The 18,337-nt window shown below is 34.3% G+C and overlaps 2 protein-coding genes across 2 annotated transcripts; both read left to right on the plus strand.

Annotated features, from left to right (window-relative positions):
• Window positions 1–328: 328 nt before the first annotated feature.
• Window positions 329–2,253, plus strand: LOC114730688 (uncharacterized; the record flags this gene model as incomplete). Its single annotated transcript, XM_028917797.1, has 1 exon — window positions 329–2,253. A coding segment is annotated over one exon (1,925 nt), but the record flags the coding sequence as incomplete, so codon positions are not given.
• Window positions 2,254–3,285: 1,032 nt separating this feature from the next.
• Window positions 3,286–8,984, plus strand: LOC114730699 (histone-lysine N-methyltransferase ASHR3). Its single transcript, XM_028917810.1, has 11 exons — window positions 3,286–3,712; window positions 4,199–4,345; window positions 5,347–5,511; window positions 5,920–5,946; window positions 6,259–6,373; window positions 6,586–6,685; window positions 7,049–7,142; window positions 7,282–7,360; window positions 7,577–7,748; window positions 8,042–8,122; window positions 8,517–8,984. The coding sequence occupies exons 1-11, from the start codon at window positions 3,347–3,349 to the stop codon at window positions 8,704–8,706; spliced, it is 1,536 nt and encodes a 511-aa protein (XP_028773643.1). The 5' UTR covers window positions 3,286–3,346; the 3' UTR covers window positions 8,707–8,984.
• Window positions 8,985–18,337: the final 9,353 nt, after the last annotated feature.

Raw genomic sequence — 18,337 nt, forward strand, 5'->3', positions numbered from 1 at the left:
TATCATTGTTTGCCTGCTGTTCTCAGTTTTGCTCATATGTTTCCCTTAATTATATTAAGAATTAAGACAATGAAGTGTTGGCTGAAGATTTAATCCTTATAGCCAGACCCACCATTCTCCCCACATCATTCTCCCATATATGTGTTTCATCTTCCCATGGTTGCCTCAAAAGCTACCTGTTTCTTGGCCCCATTGTATTCAATATAGAGGAAAATTGATCAGGTAATGCATATAATCCCTTTCATTCTCGTTTTGCTGAAAATATCATTATCGAGCACTGAATGTTTATGAAAATGCTAACATCTGTGGGTTTACCTCATTTCTGCAGCGTTTGACCTCTGGATATACAGAAATATGCACGTATCTCTAATACCGGGAGGACTAAAAGACCTGTGGGATCAATGGGGCTTAGAAACACTGGTGCTTTTCAGCTTCATCTTGCAGCTTATTCTCACAGTCTATGGCAACAGAAGAAAAGATATTCCAGGTATCTGGATTAGATTAACTGTTTGGTGCTCCTATTTACTTTCTGCTTCCCTTGCAAGAATCATCCTAGGCAAGCTCACTGTGATACCTGAAAGTGATCCAGATGAAAGAAATATCAGAAGGGAACTCAAGGCATTATATGCACCATTACTTCTGGTGCAAATAGGAAACCCGGATGCCATAACCGCATACTCCATTGAAGATAATAGATTGGGAGTGAGGCAACTTATTGGCCTTGTTTTCCAAGTTGCTATAGTGACGTGGATTATCATCAAGAGCTGGACACATTCTTGGCTCTCTTATCTTTACTTGCCATTGTTTGTGTCTGGTCTAATCAAATATGGGGAAGTTGTGTGGGCTTTGAAATCAGCTCTTAACAAGAGATCAGGTATAATCACTGTTGAAGAAATCGACAGAGAAGCAAACATGCCTGCATTGTTCAGAATGCTTCCTCACAATGTCCCCTACGTAGAACTCATCCTAATGGCTTATTATCGCTTTTTCTCACTAAAGCCTCACCGTGAGAACTGGCTCTACCTGCCTTTGTACGAGTCTCTTCCCCATATGTCCCTTGAGAGTTATGAATCAGAGGAGATTTTCCAAATCACAGATGCAGAACTGAGCTTCATGTATGATGTCCTGTACACTAAAGCACCGATAATCTACACCAAACAAGGTTGTATTCTTCGTGCCGTGAGTTTCTTCAACTTAGTTCTAACTTTGTGTGGATTCTGTATCATATTCAAATATCAGTTTGATCACCATTGGAAAGCCTGGTTTATAGCTGGGATGCTAGCAGGAGCTGTGCTTCTTGAGGCTTACCAGATTGCACAATTACCCTTCTCAGACTGGGCAATAATTCAATTGATAAAGCACAGAAACCTTCCACTTGTAACACCATGCTTGAGGATTCTAGGCCACCGAGCAAGCCACTGGAAGAGATGGTCAAATACCCTACCACAGTTCAACTTGCTGAGCTTTTGCCTCCATGACAAGCCACTGAAGTGCAGCAAGATTCTCAGGTTTCGTAGCTTTGACAAGGCGTTTAAAAAAAACAGACACAGGATTCGTTTGAAACTGCCCCAGGAATTGAAAGTTCTGATGGTTCAAGAAATGAGACTCGTAGATGCAGAAAGAGGACAAAAGCCGTTCAACCAGAGAGGAGAATGGTCACTTGGAAGGTATGGCTGCCTCAGTGACTTCAAATGGAGTCTTAAAAGAGACTTTGACAAGAGCATCACTATATGGCACATAGCAACAGACATCTGCTATTACTCAGATGATCAATGCAATACAGAAACAAATTCCAAAACCCGAATGGGAAAATTGTTGTCAAATTACATGATGTATCTTCTGGCAATGCGTCCTCATATGTTGTCCATAGCGACAGCAACCATAATATTTCGACATGCCTACGACAAACTCAAGGACTTTGCACAGAAAGAACGGCTGATAAAAGATGAAGGTGAAGTTTGCAGGATCTTGAGGATGGAAAGCTTACATTCAAACTCTGAAAGAAGCTCAGAAACAGTGGTTACTTCGAAATGGAATATGTTAAAGGATGCTCAAAGATTGACAAGGAATCTGATGAGGAGGGAAGATAGATGGAATATTATATGCAGTGTGTGGGTGGAGATGATGTGTTTTGCTGCTGCTAATTGTTCTGCCGATGAACATTCTGAGCAAATAAGGAGAGGTGGGGGCCTCATTACTCATGCCTGGATTCTCTTGTTACACAAGACTGATAAATATCACATTAGTGACTAAATTTAACTCATTTTGATGGCTTGTGAGGTATTAGCAGCCATTTACTCTTATATTCTATCAGTGTGTGTTTTAAAGATTTTTTGTGCTTTTGTTGCTTTGGTGCTATTTTCTCAGTCATTGTTTTGTACTCTTCGATGTTAAACTTTTCAGCAATGTCTTTTCTTTCACGATATGTTTATTTCCTTCTGAGTTTTAGTTTTTAACATGATATTAATGAAATACAAGGATAGGCTCTTCAGTCTTCACTATTGACAACAACTGTACCCATATCAATATAAAATAAAAAATTTACTCACCCTGTTAAAATAAATGGTGTGTTTTTTTATTTAAAGTTAAATTATAGGCTAACCCCCTTGAGTAACCTCTGCAACTTTTTAAAATTTGTTAGTAAGTCTTTTTTAAACTTGAAAAATTATATAAATAGCTCTATTGCTGTTAATTTATTTAATACTTTAATAATAGAAGGTAACTTGATGACCAAAGAAAATAATAATAGAAGGTAACCTGAAAGAGGGTATATTCATAACTTTATATTTTAAAAGTATTGAATACACGTAAGTTAAAATTCGAAGTGATTAGCTGAATCAATGAAAGTGATTTGTTCAGTTGTTTTATTTTTTTAGTTTTTCAAAATTTTACTTTCGAGGAAACTATATTGAAAGAAGTAAATTATATGAAATAAAAAGTAGGATTTAAACTAGTTGGAGATAAGTTTTTGTTTGAATTCCAACCAAAAAAAAGGAGGAGGTTTTGGTAAAATTTTACACGCAAGGGAGACATTTGGGGAGTGATTTTAATTTCAGGAATTTTGCGTAATTTTAACCTTTGTTCAATTAATTTGCGCACCAAAATTCAAATTCCGCGCCCCTTATAATTTCAGCGTAAGTTGGCGTCCGGTGCCAAGGGCAATACCGTAAAAGTAAAATCGGATATAATGGATTCTTCAGTCATTTCACCGGCGCACCCCTCTTCATTTGTAAAAAGTCATACTTTCCCGCTCATTTCTGCGCTCCTCATCCCCAATCTCAGTCTCTGTCTCCATGTCTGAATATCCCTGTTCTTGCAAGATTATAGGGGTTTTGATCTTCTCATCATGCCAGATTTAGGAAACTTGTCGCTCTCAGAAGCTCTCGAGCTGCCTCACTGCCCTAATCTGAGTTCCCCTGCCGAACCATCTGATCTTACCAGTTCTTTGTACACTGTCCCAGTTAAAACCCTTGGTAATTGTTACATTTCCAACCACACTCTTCTATTCCCTGTTCTTCAGCAGGATGAGGCGCAAAGTGGAAATGAATTCAGGGTTTCAAAGCGAAGTCGTGGTTATTTGGATCGGGTCAATAAGGCAGCCAACGACAAGGGTTCAGAGGATCATGTGAAAGATTGGTCTGAGAGAAAGATAGATTCAGGGTTTTGTAGGCTCAGCTGCACTCTTCCATTTCTTGTTGGTGCTCCGAAGATGGTATTGCTTGTTTTATTCTATTTTCTTTGACCTCTTTTCTTATTTAGGCGCTGGGAAGGATATGGAATTAAAAAACTGTAGTGCATTATGGAAATCATGTCTTTTAATACTCAGTTAATTGAGATACGCTCTCTCACTATTAAGTGTTGAAAAACTGAAACTGATTGATAGAGGTCGCTTAAAAGTCTATGGGCTGGGTAGCATTAGGATATCGCTTATAAAAGTGCGAATTTACTCCCTGCTACTTTATTTTGATGATCAACCTGGATAACTTGGCCGGCTAATGCTCTTAATGAGCCAAGCGACATATTTAGCATGTTGGCATAATTAATTGTATTTATGTACCTCAGAATGAAGCTTTAAGCCTTTAACTCAAGTCTCTTTACGATTCCAGTCGCAATCTAGTAGTATATGTTATGTGCCTTAAAATAGCTACTTCATGCTGATGGTTTCTATTTTTTTTTCTTTTAATATATTTGGATTCAGGTTGAATGTCTTTTTTGCCATCATTTTGTCTACCCCGGGGAGGAGGTTATTTGTTCTGTTCGTGGCTGTGAAAGAGTCTACCATATGGAATGTGCAAAAGAAGCCGGTGGGATCTCAAATCTCAAAAAATTCAAGTGCCCACATCATGTAAGATTTTGGTTAATTTAACATGATCTCTTTTGTTATACACAGTGAACTAATGGTATCCATTTCCATGATACACTGTTCTAATGTGAGACGATTATTTTCACATGAACTTTACTTTTTGGTACCTCAAATACTTCACATTAGGACTGCGTTTGATGGGCAATTAGGAGTTAATTATGCTGGTTTTAATTGTCTTCCTACTAACGAACTTAGCCCAACGTTTATATGCATCAATTGGAGGAGTCTTAAGCAAGGGTGATTGTTACTTGAGAGTTGTGGACTGGGTTTCTATATATACAGGTGTCTCTATTTGCTTATAGGTAGCGTATCAGATGAAGAGAATAAGAGAAACATCATATGTAAGAGGTGAAGTGAACAAATAACTGTCGTTAACAATTGATGGTCAATATTGATGAAAAGATTGTTATAGATGTGTAATAATCATCTTTCTTGATTTTCACATTAATGAGTGTCAGCTATTTGCATTAGTTCGACCTTTTAATTTGTAATCTAAGTATTTACTCCAAAATCGTTGTTATCAATTGTCCTACATACCTTGTGTCTTAATGCTACGGATCTTGGCACAATGGCATATGTCTAGCCTTACAACTTTCAGATAGGCTACAATGGCTATTTGCTCACACTGCAGGTGCTACGTATACAGAAAGCAATGATACCCTTGATTTAATTATTCAAGTGATTTTGCAAAAGGAATTGCTAGAGATTCGACTTGTTCTTGGACAAACAATGTGGAATAGTTTAGTATTCATTAACCCAATCAAGAACACAAGAAGAGAGAAGTGCATCCTACACTTCTTGTGCTCTTGATATTGTTGTTTGACAATGTCAAAACTCAGAAAAATGAAAAGGAAATTGAAGGATTGCTTAAGGATGTATCATTAAGATGATACTGCATTTGATGGGGATGAAAAAGGAAATACTGTTCTTTTCTTGCTTTGTTATTCTGGCTGTGTGGTCGTATAATATCATCCAATGGACAGGCTTGCTTTATTTGTAAACAAAAATTACACTTGCGGTGTGAGCGGTGCACAATGGCATTTCATACTAAATGCGCACCGTGGCCAGATGCTGTAATGCTTTCAAAGGATCATCCTGGACGAGCTGTTTGTTGGAGGCATCCTCCTGATTGGCGGTTCGATAGAAAGGTCAATTTTTTCTTTTCACCAGAACCTTTTGTTTTCACTTGCTAGTTATTCCCTCATACATGGCTCTATGGTTCCTTTCAATGGTTTTCATGGTAGCATTTTTGCAATCTAAATTACTCGTAGATATTTCCACAGTTATGGATGTCGTATTATATTAGATATGTATATATAGTGATTAAGCTCCTCAATTTTCTTTAGGCTTATGTAGTGTTTAAATCAGATTGTCCCTTCGGGGGAATACTTCATGACACGTGGGCTTGAGTGTAACTGAGTAACCATTTGGTTGATAGATTTTCGGCATATATGTCCCTAATTTTCTTTTTCTGTCTAAGTTGTTTTTTTATTGGTATTTTCAATTTTCATTGATTAGGCTGGCTGACAGGACTGTTGTATTTGTTGGATGAGCAGCATGAAGCTTCAACAAGTAACATGGAGGTCAGGTTTGCGTGTAATATAAATCCTGTTCTATGGTTCTATTTTAATCAGTCTATTGACTTTGCCAGTAATGATGACTTTGCATGGCATATTTGGCATTTTGGGATGCCTGCTGTGAGATAATAAGATCTACTGTATTTGAGAAAGAAAGAGAATTATATTATTAACCTCCCACAAATTTTAAAGGCCTTCGTAATATAATAAATTTTGGTTACCTATGAACGTTTGCCTATTAGAAATCGGTAGAATAAAAACGAATCCGTTGGGTTTAATTTGTCTGGCTAACTTCTCGTTCATCCTGTCTTTTTCCAGGAAGTGTTCTGCCGTTTGCCTCTTCCTTATGTCAACGAGGAGTTCAAGATTGATTTCACGTGGAAAGACATGGAGAGTAAGCTTGAACCACCTCCATATGTACACATAAGACGCAGTATCCTATATCTTTTTGTGTGTTTTGGTGAAGATAGTAACTTGAGCGTATTTGTGAAGATTGAATTAGCTCGCCTCTGCGCTCAACTGTAATGTTAGTAATTAGATAATTTTCTTGGTGGTATTTTTTGGCGTTCCAATTACTCACCTGTCGGTTTATTCAATGACATTTATGATCATCCTGTTGTTTGTTAGCCTTAACGTTGATATCAGATATATACCTCGTGAAGAAGAAGCGCAGTGATTCAGATGATGGCGCAGGGTGCACCAGTTGCGCTTCTAATTCTACATGCTCTGATGATTGCGTGTGCAGGTGAATGCAACTTACCGTCTGGTATTGGTTTTTCGTTAGAAGTTATAAATGAACGAATGCACGCCTTCTAATTAAGCCTAACAATTGCAACAGTGGTGATTCTGAAGCATGAAGAGAGGGTAACGATGTTTGTACTCCGATTGAGCTAATGAAGTTTTATTAAAAATAGTTGTTTGTCAGGACTACAAGAGTATATCTTTTTCCACATGGATTTATGATGCTATAAAATATAGGCACCTGCCGTCTACCTTTTATTATATGCTATCTTGCCGGTTACCCGTCCCTAAGTAGTTTCAGGCTTTCAGCTACTTCTAGCTTTTCTACTAATATTAATTAGGAAAAAACTAATTCATCCTTTATTAGAGTTCAATGCATAAGCTGCTCTAAGGCTTGTCGCTGCTCAGAAAATTGCAATAATCGGCCGTTTCGCAAGGAGAAAAAGATCAAGATTGTCAAGGCAAGAAATTTCCCGAATCTAGCGTGTTTGGAATATATTACTCCCTCTAATCTAATATTTGTATTCTCCTGGTTTGCTTTCATACGGTTTACTTTTTAAGAAAACTTCATCATATATGCTTTTTATCTTATTCTTTCAGACTGAACTTTGTGGTTGGGGAGTAGAGGCCGCTGAAACCATCAAGAAAGGCGAATTTGTGATTGAATATATTGGAGAAGGTAACTCGTACTTCTGGATAGCCTATATTGTGAAATTTTTATTTTATCTCCATCTTTTGTTCTGTGATTTACTTTCATTTTCTTATGGAAAGCTAAAAGTGCCAGTTTTTAAAAAGCTGCCGTAAAGCCATGTAATATACAAGCTTATATTGAATTGCAGCTGGCTTGAGTCTTCAGATATCTCTCCTTAATTAAACTCCGCCTTTTCTTGTGCAGTAATAGATGACGCTTTATGTGAAAAGAGGCTTTGGGACATGAAATACAAAGGTGAACAGAATTTTTATATGTGTGAGATTCGGAAAGACTTCACAATAGATGCAACTTTCAAAGGAAATACATCACGCTTTTTGAATCATGGCTGTGATCCGAACTGTGTTTTGGAGAAGTGGTAAATGTCGTAAACTTCACATCCTCCCTTCACATTTTGCTTGCTCTTCGGGGATTTGTCTGAATATGTTTCTTTGATGTCAGAATTTAGTTACTGTTAGGAATTGGAATATTATAAAACGTATTTTTTTGGCTGAGTAGCTTTCTCCTCCATTTAATCAAGCAGTAAATATATCATATGCATGCTTGGCATGATCTGATCTGGCCACCTTTGCTGGTCCTTTAGATGTGTAAATATGACTTCAGTTACAACTTACATGCTCTGTTTCACTAAATTCTTGTGCTTTCTTCCAGGCAAGTTGATGGTGAAACACGCGTGGGTGTCTTTGCCGCCCGCTCAATAGAAGTCGGAGAACCGTTAACATACGATTACAGGTCCTTTTTGGTTGTTTGTCCATTTTGCTGCTGAGTACATAGTATTACTCGAATAGCTGCAACTACATTCCCATAACCAGAATAGGCAATAATGAAGGTTTACAATCTTCTGTGCATTTATGTTCAAGTTAATCAGTTTGATACGCGTGTCTTCGGGTAGAATTGGCTTTTACTGCCTGTCGTTTCTTCCATAAAATTTGTATTCCAAGTCTAGAGAGTCCTACATTTGATAGTGTGCTAGGATGCATCAAATTGCATGCTTTTTTTTAATGTAATTTCAGGATTCTGAATTTAATCGGAACATGTAGATTTTGAACTATGATTTGTTACTTGGAGGGATCCATTGCAAATGATGCCTTGATAATATGTGATTTGGTGTTTTACTGCTGTGTAGGTTTGTGCAATTTGGACCTGAGGTAAAATGCCACTGTGGGGCTCCAAATTGTCAAGGCTTTCTAGGGACCAAAAAGAAGATTGACAAGGTGAACCTTTGCTGGGGCTCAAAACGGAAGAGAACATGTATTACAGTGGGGACCAAAAAGGGAACTTCACCTACTTGCATTGCAATAGTAACAGCTGTATGATTTTTCCTTCTATTATTTGGTTTGTTAGTTCATGAGCATTTGGTAAAAGAGTTAAAAAGTTCATGAGCATTGTCACCACTCACTGTTGTATTATAGGTAGCCAAAGTGAAATTCCCCTTTTTTCTTTGGGGGCAATGATGAGCCTTTCAGGTGAAAAAGATGACTAGCTCTTGATAATGATTGTAAGGAAGCTTTTACTCAGCATAAACTTCTGAGATATGTTGTACCACTGTTACTGTATTGGTTATTACATAGTATCAGAAAATTTGTTTGTTGTATCTACGCGGGTCGATTTCTATTTTTCGAAGAACTTAATGCAATCTTGATCATTAGAACTCCTTAGCCCTATAGTCCATAGCTTAGTTGTTGTGACTTTGTAAACCTTTGTACATTGCTGTTAATGTATTCTTTTCCATTCAAAAAAGAAAAAAGAACTTAATGCAATCTTGACCTTCCAAATAATAATAAGATTTTTCATGGACTCTTGTTCTAAGCATGTGAAGGAAGTAGCACAAAAAATAAATTAGTAGACAATAAAATTCATTAGTTTATCTCATTCAAAAGGAAAGAGAAAAGTTGTGCAGATTAATCCCAACATTTCAAGAGATGTGATTCTCAACTTTTTACCCCCAGTTTGTTATCTCATTTATTTTACCATTTAAAATGTTGCTACCATCATTTTATCAATAATTGTGATACTGGAATGTTCCAGCTAAATATTTTTACTTCAAGGAGATTGATCAGGATTCAGTTGAATAACTAACTGTCAAGTGATCATTATTCATTAGCACTTCCTATTGTAGGTTAGTTCTATGATCATGATGTGTTACTTAAAATCGTTCATATAATATTTTACTTACTGTAAAACTTATAAATATTTGAAAATTTTAAAAATTGTACAGCTTTGTGTGGATCAAAAATTCAAAATCTTCTGGAGTGCCCATGACTTGATGATGAGCAATTTGAAAACTAATAATAGCAAATAGGGAAAAAAGAAAAAACAAAACAAAACAAAGATGAAATCAGGAGATATCTTCCATGCAACGAGGCATCATCATAACGAAATCATCCTTTTAATATTTATTTAGGGCTAATCTTTATCCAAAGAAAAGAAAAAAGGTAAAAAGAAAAAAGGGGTTTGAATAATGATAATGATAATGTTTTTTTTTTAGCTGAAAATGATAATGACAACGTTAATAATAATAATAATAATAATAATAGATATAGTAATAGAAAAGTGTGTATCTGTCTGGAGGCATGCTTTAACGCCGCATGCTCGCTGCCCAAGAGAAAAAAGGAGCTCTCATTTCTCAGTTGTTGGAATTTGGTATTGACTTTTGGTTACTCATGTTCCCACCCTCCAACTTATTTTTTTTTATTTTTTATGTTTGCAAACTTGTTTATTTATTTATTTCCCCATAGAGAGACACATAGGCAAATTGAGGTAAAAATAAACCCATCTATAAAATATTTGCAATTTTAAAGTTTACAAAACTTAAAATCTTAACAAATGAGGAATAGTATAGCTGTGAGTTATCAAAACTGTGTTTTTAGGAAAGGTTAAGTTATATTCAGTCGTACTAAATATTCAGTATTTTAAAATAATTGTTGAAGCATTTAACGTTATAAAATATTTTTTTAATAGTATTTAGTACTGTAAAATAATTTTCAGTACAATTTTATACATAAATTATTTTTTTAGTAGTGACCAGCATTCTAAACTTAAAAAAAAAAAACTATTTGAAAGTGATGAATGCGCAAAAAAATCACTTTAAAATATTGTTTCTTGTTCTAATTATAAGATCATTGTCTTTTTCCCCCACGCATAAACGCTAAGCTCATAATATCCTGCACACTAAAAATTTTGGAAGCATATTGACCCCCAAAAAAAAAAAAGTTTGGAAGCATGATTGGCGAAGCAAAGGCCTTTTCATAATGCAAAAGGCAAATCATGAGTATGGTTCGTATAAAAGTCCTTTTTTAATTTGTGGGCATACATGTGTGTGTGTGTGTGTGTGTGTGAGAGAGAGAGAGAGAGAGAGAGAGAGTTTCTGCTTATTTGTCCGTTTCTTCTGCGAGGAAATGAGAAGCCCTGAAAGCTTTCTCATCATGTTCACAAAGGGACGAACTGACAAGGTGAACGCTGAACCGCCACTTTTGCTTTTCCTTTACATTTTTATTAAATAAAAATATCTAATTGAATTAAAGATTTTGGCTTTGATATTAAACAGTTGTGTTAAAAATTCAAAAAAAAAAAAAAGAAACTTCATTATTTTTGAAGATTGAGATTTAAGCATGGGAGTTCTGTAAACGGTAGTAATTTTCTAATAAACTTTATAAAGCATAGTAATGGCGTTTATGTTTAAAAATAACTATGATTTTTTTTTTTGATCAGAAAAAATAACTATGATTTTAAAGATCTTCTAATTTAATTTTTTGGGTCGGAATTTTCATGCAACTAGTCATGTTTGACAACTCTCAAAAATATTTTTAAAAATATTTGTTATAAAACAAGATAAATTTTTTTACATATTTATTTCGTAAGCTGTAAAAATATTTTTAAAATCATGATTTTGTTTCCACTCAGATACTTTCTAAATAATTGATTGAGCAATACAGAGGAAGAGGAGACCAAATCAGAGCTCAGGTGCTCATTTGAAGTTACTTAAGATAAATATTTTCATACAAGTTGAGACAAATTTTAAAAAAATGACAAAAAAAAGTTAAAAATTATTAAATCTTAAATCAGATTTGATAATAGTATTCTATTTGATGTTGACAATTCTAAATTTGTAAATGACAATATATTTTTGTTGAGATTCCTTATTTAGTATTTACTAATTTTAATTTCTTTTTTTCTCATTTTTTAAAATTCTTTTTATATATTTATTTTGTATAATATAAATTATAATTGAAAAAAAAAAACCATTTTTGATGGCTCAAGTCACCAAAAAGACCAAAACAAGGCTTGAATGCTTGTTTAAAGTTACTGAGATGTGAGAGGTGCCCTCTTTTTCTTCACCCTTGAGCTGAGGGCTCAGCTGCTGTCTCCGCTGAACCATTTCCCATTACGGCTTTCTACTTCTACTGCTCTCTGTTCTCTCCTTCAACACAACTTTCTTGCGCCTTCCAATGAAATTCTTGTACTCCTTTCGATTCTAATAATAAGAGTCTTGGATCAGAAAAGTATTTATTTTTAATAAAAAAATTAAACTTCTTGTGCTGTAATTTATTTATTTTTATTTTATCTTATCTATAAGTTATTTTCAACATATTTTATATAGATGAAAAAATCTTAAATCTTATTAACTCTCATTTAAAATTCAATAATTTTTTTAATTTTATCCCTATTTAATATATATTATATTTCATATAAACAAAATCAATATAATAATAAATTAAGGGTAAAATTATACATTCATACCAAAAAATTCTTTCAATACCTCATAAATAGGACCAAAAATGTATTTTTTCTCTATCCTATAAATCAGATAAGAAGAGTATATAATTCCTTTTCCCTTTATATATGAGTAAAACTTTTGCAACTACCTTTAATTTTGGTCTCTAGAATTTAGGACCAATAATAGTCTTGATCTGTGAAATTTGATTTCATTTTAGTTTTGATTTCTAAAATTTGAAACTAATAGTTTTGGTTTTTATTCTAGGGATAAAAAAATTTAAACAAACCAAAATAAAGTCAAATTTTAGATATCAAAATTATTGGTTTTAAATTTTAGGAATCATTTGGCCCAAGAAGAAAAAACGAATTTTAGAAGCCGAAATCAAAATAAAGATAAATTTCAAGAATCAAAATTACTAGTTTCAAATTTCAGTAATCAAAATTAAAATGATATCAAATTTTAGAGATTAAAGATGATATTAACCCTAAATCCTATTATAGAATTTTAAAAAACATAAAATAAACAAAAAATTTTCCAAAGATATTTATATTTTAAATGGAGTCAATTAAAAGTTTACATATCTCTTACAAAGCAGGAAAAAAATCACTTTGCAATTTTTTTAATTAACACTGATTTCACTTGAATCCAAATTGATTGATATGAAATATCATATGAAATCATGAATTCTCATTTAAATCAAAAAAAGCATTTGGGAGCGTTGAAGTTATAGGAGATTTAAATTTTTTAAAACTATATTTTGTCATTTTTAAAATTATTCATATCCAAATATAGTATAGTTATCAAATAATTGTATAAATAAAAGAAAACTTTGATTTTATGAAAGCCAAAAAAAAAAAGATGAAGGAAAAAAAACCTTAGGCGGGGGTAAAAACTGCCCTACCTTCTCTTGGAGTTATTTCTCTGCCTGTTTCTTGCTCTCTCTCTCTTTCTTCTTCCTTCTCTCATACAAAAGATACAGACACAGACATTCTGTCCCTTGCCATTCTTTATCATTTTATTGTCTAAACCCCTAAACCCAAAAATAAAATAAAAAAGTCAGCAAAGCTTATTGAAATCTTATGAATGATGCCAGATTTGCTTTTCCCTTTCTTTTTTCTTTCTTTTCTTTTCCATTCAAAACGTGGTCAAGATTAGATTAATTGACAGTGAAATATCTTCCCCCTACTCCTCGCGATAAATAAATACTACTCCTTCCGGTTCTAAATATAAGACTCTTATACTCATTTAGAACTGGAGGAGTACTTATTATAAGTCACCAAAAGGGATATTAATAACATTTTTTAAAATATTTTTTTATTTAAAATATGGATGAATTTAATTTTTTTTTCAATTTGAAGATAAAGTTGATGATTTAAAAACCTCTCTTTAATTAATCTCAATAAGGCAATTGGAGCAGAAATTGGAAAGAGTATTATATTATTATTAGTACTGATTCTTAATACTCTATATGAGTTAGTTTAATATTAAATTTGGTTATAAATATAAAACTTTAATTTATTTTGTATATCATATTTACTTATTTTTTTAAAATAGTATTTGAAAGAGTTACACATGTTAAATGTTTCATGAAATGATAGATCTAATTAATATACATGATTAGTAAAAATATTTTTTAAAAAATATTTATTATAAATAACTAATTTAAATAATTTTATTAATTTATTCAATTGATTAACTAATTTTTATATTAAAGATAAGATATAGTATTATTATTCGTGAATTATGACTCAAGGAAAGAAGGAAGGAATGGAAGGAAACCAAAAGAGGGGGACAACACAAAAAGGGCAAAGGGACTCACATGTCTGCTTGGCTTTCAAACACACTTTTCTCTTTCTGTTATTATTATTATTATTATTTACCTTCCCATACGCCAAATCCGGGGTACCTTTCCCTCCTTCCCCGCTTCCCCCCTTCCTATTTACTCTTTTGCCCTTCCTCAGCCCCTTTTCCAAACACATACAATTAATTATATATTCCCTTGCAAAAGAAATTATATAAATTTGGTCTTAAAAAGACACACCAAGACTAAAAGCAGGATTAAAGGATGTTTGCTCAAGTGCTTAAAAATTATTACCTCCGGTTCAAATATAAGCATGAAATTTTTGAACGGGGTTATTTTTTATAAGTATTAATTTGATGTCTTATGATTTAATATATATATTTTATTTTTATCCCTAATTATGATTATGTCTCTTTTATCTGTTTTTTCTATCCATTCTTTCCCCTCTCTTTTTTCATGTATTCTCTCTCTCACTCTTTCTATAGGTAAAGATGTTGCGGAAAATAAGTTATATTTTTTGATATAGTATTATTCTTAATCAACTTTTTCAGTTGCACAATTTAATTATTTGATATTTGTATTTTGAATTAGACCACCTATTGAAATCCTTACATTTACATGTTAATCAATCAATCTTCGATGACAAAAACAAGATAATTATTAAACCTTCACGTTGTTTTTCCCCCGTAAATTCAAAAGTTTATATAAATTTATTTTTATTTAAAAATTAAAAAAATAAAGAGGGGTATTCACTTACAGCCGGGTCCAGCGGGCTCCGCCTACTCGGTTCACCATCCCTAGAGGGCTAGGATGAATCCCCAAAGGAATGTTAGAAAGAGAAGCACTTTTTATAATTTTCTCCCTAGGGTTTGGTGGTTGTCTCGATAAAATTTAACCTCGACACTGCTGCGTGTTTGGTCGGGCAGAAATTCAGTACACTCCCTTCAATTTCGAGCCCCCCAATTTCTTTCTTTTTTTTTTTTTTTTTAAAACTTTGAAAAAGAAATGATCCGAACATGGGAAAAAGAAAAGGAAAGAAGGAAGAAGGCCTTCTTGCGTCCGAATGAGTATAAAAATCCAAACTTTTTTCCAGAGGGGCATGAGTGGGATTATGGCAATTGACGAAGGATAAGCAGGGGAAGCAAGAACAAGAGGACAGACACAGAGGCTGCTTGCGCAAATCTAGCTAATCTGCTTCTCTGGGGCAACCCAATATGCAGCAAAAGATTGGATTTTAATGGTGTGCTTAAGCCAAATTCAAAGCGACACCGAACCATCCACCGTCCATACACGCACCACCAACCATTCATTCTTCCCTCTCTTATTTCTCCTCCCTCACATTATGCTTCTTCTTTTTGCTCCATTCACAGACCCACTGAAATACCCACTTCCGACATCCTCAATTCTCTTCGATTTCCCCATCATAGGACGCGGGAACTCGTCCTAGAATGAAGAACGCGTCCACCCCACTTCCTGGTTCTCGTCAAGTTTTGCTGTGAAATCTCGTGAGTGGTATCGCATTCTTGTGTGGGTGACTGTGATGTGGTGATGATGATGCGATTGTGGGGTTGTATTTGTTTGCAGCAGCTGAAGCAGAGCTAGACACAGAGGAAGTAGAGAATGTTGAGCTCAGTTATGGCTCCTAGAGCTTGTAGGATCGAAGAATGGTTCGTCTTTGGCATGAGAATGCTTGTGAGGAAAATGGGTTTCTCTAGCCTACGGGAACAAGAATGGCCTCACTCTGTTCCTAAAGTTCAATTAATGACTATGTTCTTCTTCTTGTTGTTGTTCTTCCTCTGCTGCTTCTCCTCTTGATTATGGTGCCGGTGATGGTGGTGATATTGGCTAGACGGCTCAATCTGGTTTTAGCTTAGTGATTAGATTTCTATTAAATCATTTTTAAACTCTTGCTTTATCTGTGGATATTCGAAAGCAAAATGTTGCTCTATCACAGGTTTGATTTCTTCTTCTGATATCAATCGGTCTGATGATGATGAAGTTGAAGGATGGATTCTTGAATTTTGGTAAATTTAGTGCCTTTCTGCATTATTTGTGCCTGAGAAAGCAGAGTTATTATTATTGGTCTGAGGTTTTGGGTTTGTGCAGTAAATGGGGATCACCTAACTTAATCCTGTAGGATTTTGGGTCAGTGATGCTTTAAAGTTTGGGGGTCCCCTGTTCAGACACTTCAACATCCTAACACTGTTTTATTACCGTTTGAAAATTTAATGTCAGTGCTTGCTTCTGTCTCTTCTACACAATCTTTAATATTGGTTTTTCTTGGGAAATGTGGGGGCTTCATGATATTATTAACCATTGTTGTGTTCAGATCTTAAAAACAATCACAGAGAGGACCCATCATCTTACAACTTGTACTTCCCTTTGATTCTTAGCAATATTATAATCTGAATTTCTTCTTTCAGTCTCATTTCCTTTGTTACATTCAGTGTTTCATGATCTTTTCTGCTTGGCTTTAACTACTGGGAGGCTTTATGTTGACTATCACTTTTAGTTCAGGTTATTGTATTCTCAGTTATATTGTTTAGTGATGCATTTTTCTTCGTAGTTTGGTAAAAATGAGATTATAGAGTATATTACTATTGACTAATGATATGGTAACAAATATTCTTTTGTTGGGATAGCATGTTTAGATGTTAAACTGTATATTAAAGAGATAATATTTTTTTCAAAAAAAATATTTTTAGAAGAGAATAAAATTACTGATTATCTATTTTTATATAATTTTTGAAATGTGATTGGTGTCAAGGAGTGAGTGAATGAGATGACAATGCAGCAGCACGAGTAGGACCTTGTTCTGAGCAAAACGATAGAGATTTTTGTTCTTGTATGGTGAAGTATTACAGCAAGAAAATACCATGCAGAGACAAAAGTATACGAACTTTCCTTGTTTGGGATTATTATGTCGAGTTTGATCTTTTTCAGATGAAAATTTTCTCAACAGATATTACTGAGCATGTTAATGGTCATGATTATTAAAGATTACTCTTTTTTTTTTGGGGGGGGGGGTTGAAGAGAGATCCATGTGTTAATGAACTCACGGGTGAAAGTAGTTCCAGTCTTCCAGAAGCCATGAATGTGCACAAGAATTACTATTATTAATTCATTATTGTTTGGAAGTTTTTACCCATCTGCAAAAACTGAGAATAATGAATGAGTTCTTTTGATTGCAAGCAAAGTAAAGGGTAAGGTCCCAACAATTATATATGTACTATGTACCAACAATGAGCTCTTCCCATACCCCTCTTCTTTCTACCATTTACTAAGCCCATGAAAGAAAATCTTCCTCTCTATATCTTTTTTGTATTTTTTTCTTTATTATTTAATAATATTTATAAAAAGCAAGGATAATTTTGCATATCAAACAGTTGATTAGACTAACAATAACTGTCCTTTCAACTCAGAAGCCAGTTGGGACTTTGCTTCAGATGAGGTCACATGACTTCAGAGAAAATCAACAAAGTCTGAGCGTTCAAACATAGGCCCCCCTACTACATAGGAAGAGGAATATTGTTGTGAATTTACTAATCTAGCAACTAGAACTCCCTAGGGGGTACATTCATCTTTTATTATAAAATCAAACTGGGAATTCTTATTCGTGTATATTTGGTTGCACTCCGTGTTTGGTTTTCTCGCGGATTTGAATGTGATTATATCCCAAAAAATCCAGTATTTCGTTAATATGTTCTATTTTGACCTTTTCTGATCATGTAGTCTCTGGAATACCTTTCACTTAGGCCTTAACTGTTACAGACATGAAACCAAAGAGCTAATTGAATATGAAAGGCCCAATAACTGAGCAAACTAATAACGAAAGTGGAAATCCATAAACACAGCAATTATGCATGAGTTGATAAAAGCAAAGTAATTCGCCTTCATCTAAATTAGCTGAACAAAAAGATAGTACTGATTCTGAGTCGCAAGCCATGGAATAGATATTGGGAAAGCACCAGCTGAAGAAAATTTCAACACTGCAATTGTTAAAGCAGCAGCGGCAGAGCGCAAGGAAAAAGGTACAATTGAATCAGTAAGCCACTAAATTCCATAATACTACGGCTAACGAAAATGAAATTTTGTCCCAACATAAGCCAGTAGGCCAAATGTCATTTGATTAAATCGCCCTAACCTGACCCTAAATTTCAATTCATTGGGCAAATTGGAGCAAGCTGAGATAACGAAATGAACTAATCATCCCAAATTGATTGCCGTAAGGTAAGACGGGAAACGAGCAAGAAGATCACCCAATTCAATTACTAGTTCTAGCATCCTGATGAAGCAGGGTCCAGTGAAGACAGCAAGCCAAAAGGCAAAAACCAAGGCACAACAGAGAGTGCAGAAGGTTAACAGACAGACTACGTTTATCCCACTCGTAAATCACAAAAAACAGTTTACAAGAAACCTTCAGAATCCA

This window comes from Neltuma alba, unplaced genomic scaffold, assembly GCF_004799145.2.
Source record: "Neltuma alba isolate B1F8T4 unplaced genomic scaffold, ASM479914v2 tig00012761_pilon, whole genome shotgun sequence".
NCBI lineage: Eukaryota > Viridiplantae > Streptophyta > Magnoliopsida > Fabales > Fabaceae > Neltuma > Neltuma alba.

Bases quoted from the DNA above. Each gene is read 5' to 3' on its own strand.
- LOC114730699 (XM_028917810.1), top strand. From the start codon at position 3,347: ATGCCAGATTTAGGAAACTTGTCGCTCTCAGAAGCTCTCGAGCTGCCT. The intron at 4,346-5,346 runs GTAAGATTTTGG...TCCAATGGACAG, and splicing joins AATTCAAGTGCCCACATCAT to GCTTGCTTTATTTGTAAACA. The intron at 8,123-8,516 runs GTCCTTTTTGGT...ACTGCTGTGTAG, and splicing joins CCGTTAACATACGATTACAG to GTTTGTGCAATTTGGACCTG.